General features: G+C 50.9%; 1 protein-coding gene across 1 annotated transcript; it reads right to left on the bottom strand.

Moving 5' to 3' along the window:
- Positions 1-525: 525 nt before the first annotated feature.
- On the bottom strand, positions 526-4,163 carry LOC118362095 (mucin-5AC-like). The gene is made up of 4 exons (XM_035742296.2): positions 2,939-4,163; positions 2,735-2,799; positions 2,436-2,581; positions 526-1,266 (listed from the first exon to the last, which is right to left on the bottom strand). The coding sequence occupies exons 1-4, from the start codon at positions 3,776-3,778 to the stop codon at positions 1,100-1,102; spliced, it is 1,218 nt and encodes a 405-aa protein (XP_035598189.1). The 5' UTR covers positions 3,779-4,163; the 3' UTR covers positions 526-1,099.
- Between the last annotated feature and the right edge of the window lie 6,588 nt (positions 4,164-10,751).

Raw genomic sequence — 10,751 nt, 5'->3', positions numbered from 1 at the left:
ATAACACATAAAACAATTGCAAAAAAGAATATGAGGTTTAGAAGTGACTGTACTATATCAAGGAGATATAAGAAATCTCAGAGAATATTTTAGGTTTTTTGGACACATATTTAACCTCTTATTTTTGTTGGCACAATACTACCTCCATGCTTTCATTTGTTTGTATTCGGTACCTTCAGCCTTGTCCTGTGAGACTTATGGGGGTCATAGGGCAAAAAAATTCTTATTTGACATTATGGGGTATTGTGTGAAGCCAGTGACACAAAATCTCAATTTAATCCATTTTAAATTCAGGCTGTAACACAACGACAGTGTGAAAAACTCAAGGTGTGTGAATACTTTCTGAAGGCACTGTATGATATCTGTGATCTGACTCACTGATACTTACTGATACTTTCTCCAGCCAACATTTTATTTTTCCGACATTTCAGAAATGTACAATTGTCTTTTCAAGGGAGTGATTTACATTTTCAAGTTAATGGCACTCAACATCTCAGATGAGTACCGTCTGTATAATAATATGTCGACTACAACATTGATAAGATCAATTTGTGTTTATTTAAGTTTTATTACAATACATCTACAGTCTAAAGTGTATTTATTTATGTGTTTTTCTTTGGCATTATTTATTCAAGCGTTTTCAAAGTAATTTCCAAAGATAGCAATGTTTGCCAAGAGTTGCGTTACAATTAGGAAGAAACTATATATTACAGAATAGACCATTAGGTTTCCAAGAATTTTATAATTTCCTTAGTGAACTTCATTATATATAAATGTATTTATATTCTATTATATTATTCATAGTCTATTGCAATATACTAAAACGACATATAAATAGAAAAACATCACACATTTACTTTCAGCTTCATTACATTACCAGCATTATTTTGTGAATTATTTTCTCTTGAGGTACATTTTATAAAAATAAATTAGACAAACAGTTTTATACATAATCATATAGACAAGCAATTACTATAACTAATATATTACTATTTGATTATTAGTAGTTTCTTAACATATCTTAATCTTAATAGCTGAAGTTATATATGCCTTTATTATAGAATATGTCATACTTAATGGGTTTACTTCAGTCCTGGAGTCATTCTGTTAAGAAGAAATAGATCAGCATTAAAACAAGTAGTAAAGTGACCACTTCTTGAGGTCTGTTTCTTGCCATAGTGCTGCTATAGGTAGGTGCCGCCACTGTAGTTTGTGTAGCTGCTGTTGTGGTGGTTGCGGTAGTAGTAGTCGTGGAATTCTGGAATTCTGTTAAAAAATAAAATAAATCAGATTTAGACCATTTAAAAGCCTCTTCCAAAAATATAAAATACGCCAGATGTAGGCCACATGAGCAAAATCATGATTCATCCAAATCAGGGATGGCAGGGATGGGCAACTCGCGGCCAATAGCCTCCCTTTATTCTCTCTCTCTGTCTCTCTCTCTCTGTCTCTCTCTCTCTCTCTCTCTCTCTCTCTCTCTCTCTCTCTCTCTCTCTCTCTCTCTCTCTCTCTCTCTCTCTCTCTCTCTCTCTCTCTCTCTCATGTGTGCCTTGTTGAACGTCCCTATTATGGCAAGAACATCTCAAATAAGCAAAGAGAAACGACAGTCCATCATTACTTGAAGACATGAAGGTCAGTCAAGTTTCTTCAAGTGCAGTTGCAAAAACCATCAAGCGCTATGATGAAACTGTCTCTCACGAGGACCGCCACAGGAAAGGAAGACCCAGAGTTACCTCTGCCGCAGAGGATACGTTCATTAGAGTTACAAGCCTCAGAAATTGCAGGCCAAAATAAATGTTTCACAGAGTTCAAGTACCAGACACATCTCATCATCAACTGTTCAGAGAGGCTGTGTGAATCTGGCCTTCATGGTCGAATTGCTGCAAAGTAACCACTACTAAAGGACACCAATAAGAAGAAGATACTTGCTCGGGCAAAGAAACATGAACAATGGAAATTAGACTAGTGGAAATCTGTCCATTTGGTCTTCCTTTAAAATGGCAACATTTTCTCTTTGTCCCATGGCAAATGTGAGATGTGGGTATGAAGAATCACGAGCCACTGCAGCTCCTCATGATGATTTCCACTTCTTTGTGGCCCCCACACCCATCAAGTTGCCCATCCATGATCCAATAAAATCAGTGATACAAAACCAGAGCACCAGAATCGTCTTTGCTCATATCTACGGGTAAAGCTAGTCTTATAAGAGACTACCATGACTGAAATGGTTTTGAAATAAAAAGAAAGACCTTTAAATGAGGTACAATATTTCAAGTATGATATAATTTAGTGACAACTGATGAAACCAGAGCTGGTAATTAAGCTGTGGGCATAAAAAACAACAACAACATGGTGACACAGAGGGAAATATTGCTTCAAATAATCATGTGTAATGTATGAATTTACATACATATTGTGTTAAAATGAATTCTTACCCGCTTTGATACTGTCAGTAATAACATCTAAGAAGACGTTGGACATGTTGATGGATGTCTTGAGGGAGTCCTCTACATTTATAACGTTAGGGACCACAGACTGGTTTGTGAAGATTAAGTTGGTTGTCACACCCACAGAACCAGACCTAAAAATCAAAGAAATAGAATAAATGTGAAATGTGATAAGTTATTATTATTGGTTGTAGTAGAATTAGTATTATTAAGGAATGGCAAATGTGAATTATATAATGTTTCTGCCTTCAAGTAAGTTGTAGAAACATAATGATAACTGATCATACCAGAAACTGATGATGATGCATCTGAGGAAGATTCCAGGATATACCTTTTTGTATCCTCGATTCAACTGTAGAAAGTCATCAGGGCACATCATGAGAATTTAAAGGACAAATAAAATGTGTACTAGGTACTAATAACTCTCAGGCAAGATTTTTTCCTAAATGTTCATTTCAATATTTCTATTAATGTTAATGATCAACTTTTACCTCAAATGTGACATTTAAAGCCAAAGTAAAGTAATCCTGGGACTGTGGATTTTTGTAGGCTTCCAAAAATTGTCGATTCATCCGGAACTGTAGAATAAGTAGACCTTCATTTGCTCTTGGAGGGTCAGTGGATGCGGTGGTTGGGGAAACAGTAGTTGTTGTAGCAAGAGTTGTTGTTGTTGATGGTGAAGTTGTGGTCATTGTGGGAGCAGCCAGGATTGTTGTAGCAGCACCTGGTGCTGTGGCTGCAGCAGTGGTAGTTGTAGGGGCAACTGTGGTTGTTGTGGTTGCAGTAGGTGGGGCTGTGGTTGTTGTGGAGTTAGATGTAGTTGTGGTAGCACCAGCTGTGCTGGTAGTTACAGCAGCTGTTGTTCTTGTGGCAAAAGCTGCTGTTGTTGTGGTGGTGGCAGTTGTAGTGGGAGCAACTGGTGTTATTGTAGCAGCAGCTTTAGTTGTTGTGGGGGCAGCTGTAGCTTTTGAGTGAGCCACTGTTGTTGTGGGAGCTACTGTTTTTGTAAATGGAGCTGTAGTTGTAGTTGCTGCTGCTGTGGTTGTTGTGGTTAAGGTGGGATAAGATGTGTTTTCTGTGTGGGTGGCTGTGGTTGTTATGGGTAAAATTGTGATTGTTGTGGCAGCAGCTGTGGTTGTTATGGGAGTAGCTGAAGTTGTTGTGGGGACGACTGTGGCTGTTGAAGAAACAGCTGTAGATGTCAACAGTGCTGCTGTGGTTGCTGTGGGAGCAGCTGTGGTTGTTGTGGGAGCCACTGTGGTTAACGTTGTTACTGCTGTGGTTGTTGATGGGGCAGCTGCAGTTGTTGTGGGGGTAGCTGTTGTTGTCATAGCAGCAGCTGGGGATATTGTTACTGTTGCTGTTGGTACAGCTGTGGTTGCTGTTGGTGCAGCTGTGGTTGCTGTAGGTGAGGCTGTTGTTGTTGTGGAGTTAGATGTAGTTATGGTAGCTCCAGCTGCGTTGGTAGTTAGAGCAACTGTTGTTGTTCTTGTAGCAAAAGCTGCTGTTGTTGTTGTGGTGGTATTAGTGAGAGAAACTATTGTTATTGTAGCAGCAGCTGTAGTTGATGTGGAAGCAGCTGGGGTTGTTGTGGGAGATGCTGTGGTTGTTGTAACATCAGCTGTGGTTGTAGTGGGAGCTGCTGTGGTTGTAGTGGGAACCACTGTGGTTGTAGTGGGAGCCACTGTGGTTGTAGTGGGGTAAGCTGTGGTTGTTGTGGGAGCCGCTGTGGTTGTTATGGGAGCCTCTGTAGTTGTTGTGGGAGCCGCAATGGTTGTAGTGGGAGAAACTGTGGTCGTTTTGGTTGCCACAGTGGTTGTAGTGGGAGCCGCTGTGGTTGTTGTAACATCAGCTGTGGGAGCCGCTGTGGTTGTAGTGGGAGCCTCTGTGGTTGTAGTGGGAGCTGCTGTGGTTGTAGTGGGAGCTGCTGTGGTTGTAGTGGGAGCCGATGTAGTTGTAGTGGGAGTTGCTGTGTTCGTAGTGGGAGCTGCTGTCGTTGTTATAACATCAGCTGTGGTTGTTGTGGGAGACGCTGTGGTTGTTGTGGGAGAAGCAGTGGTTGTTGTGGGAGCCGCTGTGGATGTTGTGGGAGTCGCTGTGGTTGTTGTGGGAGCCTCCGTGGTTGTTTTGAGGTAAGCTTTGGTTGTTGTGGGAGCCGCTGTGGTTGTAGTGGCGGACTCTGTGGTTGTTGTGGGAGCCGCTGTGGTTGTTGTGGGAGTCGCTGTGGTTGTAGTGGGAGCCGCTGTGGTTGTAGTGGGAGCTGCTGTGGTTGTAGTGGGAGCCGCTGTGGTTGTAGTAGGAGCCACTGTTGTTGTAGTGGGAGCCGCTGTGGTTGTAGTGGGAGCCTCCGTGGTTGTAGTGGGAGCCACTGTGGTTGTAGTGGGAGCCACAGTGGTTGTAGTGGGAGCCACTATGGTTGTGGTGGGAGACTCTGTGGTTGTTGTGGGAGCCGCTGTGGTTGTTGTGGGAGTCGCTGTGGTTGTTGTGGGAGCCTCCGTGGTTGTTATGAGGTACGCTTTGGTTGTTGTGGGAGCCGCTGTGGTTGTAGTGGGAGCCGCTTTGGTTGTAGTGGAAGGCGCTGTGGTTATAGTGGGAGGTGCTGTGGTTGTAGTGGGAGCAGCTGTGGTTGTAGTGGAAGCCGCTGTGGTTGTAGTGGTAGCCGCTGTGGTTGTAGTGGGAGCTGCTGTGGTTGTAGTGGGAGCCGCTGTGGTTGTAGTGGTAGCCGCTATGGTTGTAGTGGGAGTCGCTGTTGTTGTTGTGGGAGCCTCCGTTGTTGTTATGAGGTAAGCTTTGGTTGTTGTGGGAGCCGCTGTGGTTGTAGTGGGAGCCGCTGTGGTTGTAGTGGGAGCCACAGTGGTTGTAATGGAAGCCGCTGTGGTTGTAGTGGGAGGCGCTGTGGTTGTCGTGGGAGCAGCTGTGGTTGTAGTGGGAGGCGCTGTGGTTGTAGTGGGAGCAGCTGTGGTTGTAGTGGGAGCCACTGTGGTTGTAGTGGGAGCCGCTATGGTTGTAGTGGGAGTCGCTGTTGTTGTTGTGGGAGCCTCCGTGGTTGTAATGGGAGCCGCTGTGGTTGTAGTGGGAGCCGCTGTGGTTGTAGTGGGAGCCGCTGTGGTTGTAGTGGGAGCCGCTGTGTTTGTAGTGGGAGCCGCAGTTGTTGTAGTGGGAGCCACCGTGGTTGTAGTGGGAGCCGCTGTGGTTGTAGTGGGAGCAGCTGTGGTTGTAGTGGGAGCCGCTGTGGTTGTTGTGGGAGTCGCTGTGGTTGTTGTGGGAGCCTCCGTGGTTGTAATGGGAGCCGCTGTGGTTGTAGTGGGAGCCGCTGTGGTTGTAGTGGGAGCCGCTGTGGTTGTAGTGGGAGCCGCTGTGGTTGTAGTGGGAGCCGCTGTGGTTGTAGTGGGAGCCACCGTGGTTGTAGTGGGAGCCGCTGTGGTTGTAGTGGGAGCAGCTGTGGTTGTAGTGGGAGCCGCTGTGGTTGTTGTGGGAGTCGCTGTGGTTGTTGTGGGAGCCTCCGTTGTTGTTATGAGGTAAGCTTTGGTTGTTGTGGGAGCCGCTGTGGTTGTAGTGGGAGCCTCCGTGGTTGTAGTGGGAGCCGCTGTGGTTGTAAGTGGGAGCCGCTGTGGTTGTAGTGGGAGCCACCGTGGTTGTAGTGGGAGCCGCTGTGGTTGTAGTGGGAGCAGCTGTGGTTGTAGTGGGAGCCGCTGTGGTTGTTGTGGGAGTCGCTGTGGTTGTTGTGGGAGCCTCCGTTGTTGTTATGAGGTAAGCTTTGGTTGTTGTGGGAGCCGCTGTGGTTGTAGTGGGAGCCGCTGTGGTTGTAGTGGGAGCCACAGTGGTTGTAATGGAAGCCGCTGTGGTTGTAGTGGGAGGCGCTGTGGTTGTCGTGGGAGCAGCTGTGGTTGTAGTGGGAGGCGCTGTGGTTGTAGTGGGAGCAGCTGTGGTTGTAGTGGGAGCCACTGTGGTTGTAGTGGGAGCCGCTATGGTTGTAGTGGGAGTCGCTGTTGTTGTTGTGGGAGCCTCCGTGGTTGTAATGGGAGCCGCTGTGGTTGTAGTGGGAGCCGCTGTGGTTGTAGTGGGAGCCGCTGTGGTTGTAGTGGGAGCCGCTGTGTTTGTAGTGGGAGCCGCAGTTGTTGTAGTGGGAGCCACCGTGGTTGTAGTGGGAGCCGCTGTGGTTGTAGTGGGAGCAGCTGTGGTTGTAGTGGGAGCCGCTGTGGTTGTTGTGGGAGTCGCTGTGGTTGTTGTGGGAGCCTCCGTGGTTGTAATGGGAGCCGCTGTGGTTGTAGTGGGAGCCGCTGTGGTTGTAGTGGGAGCCGCTGTGGCTGTGTTTGTAGTGGGAGCCGCTGTGGTTGTAGTGGGAGCCGCTGTGGTTGTAGTGGGTAGTAGGGAGCCACCGTGGTTGTAGTGGGAGCCGCTGTGGTTGTAGTGGGAGCAGCTGTGGTTGTAGTGGGAGTCGCTGTGGTTGTTGTGGGAGTCGCTGTGGTTGTTGTGGGAGCCTCCGTGGTTGTAATGGGAGCCGCTGTGGTTGTAGTGGGAGCCGCTGTGGTTGTAGTGGGAGCCGCTGTGGTTGTAGTGGGAGCCACCGTGGTTGTAGTGGGAGCCGCTGTGGTTGTAGTGGGAGCCGCTGTGGTTGTAGTGGGAGCCGCTGTGTTTGCAGTGGGAGCCGCAGTTGTTGTAGTGGGAGCCACCGTGGTTGTAGTGGGAGCCGCTGTGGTTGTAGTGGGAGCAGCTGTGGTTGTAGTGGGAGCCGCTGTGGTTGTTGTGGGAGTCGCTGTGGTTGTTGTGGGAGCCGCCGTGGTTGTAATGGGAGCCGCTGTGGTTGTAGTGGGAGCCGCTGTGGTTGTAGTGGGAGCCGCTGTGGTTGTAGTGGGAGCCGCTGTGTTTGTAGTGGGAGCCGCTGTGGTTGTAGTGGGAGCCGCTGTGGTTGTAGTGGGAGCCACCGTGGTTGTAGTGGGAGCCGCTGTGGTTGTAGTGGGAGCAGCTGTGGTTGTAGTGGGAGTCGCTGTGGTTGTTGTGGGAGTCGCTGTGGTTGTTGTGGGAGCCTCCGTGGTTGTAATGGGAGCCGCTGTGGTTGTAGTGGGAGCCGCTGTGGTTGTAGTGGGAGCCGCTGTGGTTGTAGTGGGAGCCACCGTGGTTGTAGTGGGAGCCGCTGTGGTTGTAGTGGGAGCAGCTGTGGTTGTAGTGGGAGCCGCTGTGGTTGTTGTGGGAGTCGCTGTGGTTGTTGTGGGAGCCTCCGTGGTTGTAATGGGAGCCGCTGTGGTTGTAATGGGAGCTGTTCTGGTTGTAGTGGGAGCTGCTGGGGTTGTAATGGGAGCCGCTGTGGTTGTAGTGGGATCCGCTGTGGTTGTAGTGGTAGCAGCTGTGGTTGTAGTGGGAGCCGCTGTGGTTGTAGTGGGAGCCGCAGTTGTTGTTGTGGGAGCCGCTGTGGTTGTAGTGGGAGGCGCTGTGGTTATAGTGGGAGGCGCTGTGATTGTAGTGGGAGCAGCTGTGGTTGTAGAGGGAGCCGCTGTGTTTGTAGTGGGAGCCGCTGTGGATGTAGTGGGAGCCGTTGTGGTTGTAGTGGGAGCCGCAGTGGTTGAAGTGGAAGCTGCTGTGGTTGTAGTGGGAGCCACAGTGGTTGTAGTGCGAGCCGCTGTGGTTGTAGTGGGAGCTGCTGTGGTTGTAGTGGGAGCTGCTGTGGTTGTAATGGGAGCCGCTGTGGTTGTAGTGGGAGCCGCTGTGGTTGTAGTGGTAGCCGCTGTGGTTGTAGTGGGAGCCGCTGTGGTTGTAGTGGGAGCCGCAGTTGTTGTAGTGGGAGCCGCTGTGGTTGTAGTGGGAGGCGCTGTGGTTACAGTGGGAGGCGATGTGGTTGTAGTGGGAGCAGCTGTGGTTGTAGTGGGAGCCGCTGTGTTTGTAGTGGGAGCCGCTGTGGATGTAGTGGGAGATGCTGTGGTTGTAGTGGGAACTGCTGTGGTTGTAATGGGAGCCGCTGTGGTTGTAGTGGGAGCCGCTGTGGTTGTAGTGGTAGCCACTGTGGTTGTAGTGGGAGCCGCTGTGGTTGTAGTGGGAGCCGCAGTTGTTGTAGTGGGAGCCGCTGTGGTTGTAGTGGGAGGCGCTGTGGTTGTAGTGGGAGCCGCTGTGGTTGTAGTGGGAGGCGCTGTGGTTGTAGTGGGAGCCACTGTGGTTGTTGTGGGAGTCGCTGTTGTCGTTGTGGGAGCCTCCGTGGTTGTTATGAGGTAAGCTTTGGTTGTTGTGGGAGCCGCTGTGGTTGTAGTGCGAGCCGCTGTGGTTGTAGTTGGAGCTGCTGTGGTTGTAGTGGGAGCCACAGTGGTTGTAGTGGGAGCCGCTGTGGTTGTAGTAGGAAGCACTGTGGTTGTAGTGGGAGGCGCTGTGGTTGAAGTGGGAGCAGCTGTGGTTGTAGTGGGAGCCGCTGTGGTTGTAGTGGGAGGCACTGTGGTTGTAGTGGGAGCCGCTGTGGTTGTAGTGGGAGCCGTTGTGGTTGTAGTGGGAGCCGCAGTGGTTGAAGTGGGAGCCGCTGTGGTTGTAGTGGGAGCCACAGTGGTTGTAGTGGGAGCCGCTGTGGTTGTAGTAGGAGCCGCTGTGGTTGTAGTGGGAGCGCTGTGGTTGTAGTGGGAGCCGCTGTGGTTGTAGTGGGAAGCGCTGTGGTTGTAGTGGGAGCAGCTGTGGTTGTAGTGGGAGGCGCTGTGGTTGAAGTGGGAGCAGCTGTGGTTGTAGTGGGAGCCGCTGTGGTTGTAGTGGGAGCCGCTGTGGTTGTAGTTGGAGCTGCTGTGGTTGTAGTGGGAGCCACAGTGGTTGTAGTGGGAGCCGCTGTGGTTGTAGTGGGAGCTGCAGTGGTTGTAGTGGGAGCCGCTGTGGTTGTAGTGGGAGCCGCCGTGGTTGTAGTTGGAGCTGCTGTGGTTGTAGTGGGAGCCACAGTGGTTGTAGTGGGAGCCGCTGTGGTTGTAGTGGGATGCGCTGTGGTTATAGTGGGAGGCGCTGTGATTGTAGTGGGAGCAGCTGTGGTTGTAGTGGGAGCCGCTGTGTTTGTAGTGGGAGCCGCTGTGGATGTAGTGGGAGCCGTTGTGGTTGCAGTGGGAGCCGCAGTGGTTGAAGTGGGAGCTGCTGTGGTTGTAGTGGGAGCCACAGTGGTTGTAGTGCGAGCCGCTGTGGTTGTAGTGGGAGCTGCTGTGGTTGTAGTGGGAGCTGCTGTGGTTGTAATGGGAGCCGCTGTGGTTGTAGTGGGAGCCGCTGTGGTTGTAGTGGTAGCCGCTGTGGTTGTAGTGGGAGCCGCTGTGGTTGTAGTGGGAGCCGCAGTTGTTGTAGTGGGAGCCGCTGTGGTTTAGTGGGAGCTGTGGTTACAGTGGGGCGCTGTGGTTGTAGTGGGAGCAGCTGTGGTTGTAGTGGGAGCAGCTGTGTTTGTAGTGGGAGCCGCTGTGGATGTAGTGGGAGATGCTGTGGTTGTAGTGGGAGCTGCTGTGGTTGTAATGGGAGCCGCTGTGGTTGTAGTGGGAGCCGCTGTGGTTGTAGTGGTAGCCTCTGTGGTTGTAGTGGGAGCCGCTGTGGTTGTAGTGGGAGCCGCAGTTGTTGTAGTGGGAGCCGCTGTGGTTGTAGTGGGAGGCGCTGTGGTTGTAGTGGGAGCCGCTGTGGTTGTAGTGGGAGGCGCTGTGGTTGTAGTGGGAGCCACTGTGGTTGTTGTGGGAGTCGCTGTTGTTGTTGTGGGAGCCTCCGTGGTTGTTATGAGGTAAGCTTTGGTTGTTGTGGGAGCCGCTGTGGTTGTAGTGCGAGCCGCTGTGGTTGTAGTTGGAGCTGCTGTGGTTGTAGTGGGAGCCGCTGTGGTTGTAGTTGGAGCCGCAGTTGTTGTAGTCGGAGCCGCTGTGGTTATAGTGGGAGGCGCTGTGGTTATAGTGGGCGGCGCTGTGTTTGTAGTGGGAAGCACTGTGGTTGTAGTGGGAGGCGCTGTGGTTGAAGTGGGAGCAGCTGTGGTTGTAGTGGGAGCCGCTGTGGTTGTAGTGGGAGCCACTGTGGTTGTAGTGGGAGCCGCTGTGGTTGTAGTGGGAGCCGTTGTGGTTGTAGTGGGAGCCTCAGTGGTTGAAGTGGGAGCCGCTGTGGTTGTAGTGGGAGCCACAGTGGTTGTAGTGGGAGCCGCTGTGGTTGTAGTGGGAGCCGCTGTGGTTGTAGTGGGAGGCGCTGTGGTTGTAGTGGGAGCCGCTGTGGTTGTAGTGGGAGCGCTGTGGTTGTAGTGGGAGCAGCTGTGGTTGTAGTGGGAGGCGCTGTGGTTGAAGTGGGAGCAGCGGTGGTTGTAGTGGGAGCCACCGTGGTTGTAGTGGGAGCCGCTGTGGT

This window comes from Oncorhynchus keta, chromosome 29 (genome assembly GCF_023373465.1).
Source record: "Oncorhynchus keta strain PuntledgeMale-10-30-2019 chromosome 29, Oket_V2, whole genome shotgun sequence".
NCBI classification, from domain to species: Eukaryota; Metazoa; Chordata; class Actinopteri; order Salmoniformes; family Salmonidae; genus Oncorhynchus; species Oncorhynchus keta.
This window is presented reverse-complemented; position numbering and strand designations above follow the sequence as displayed.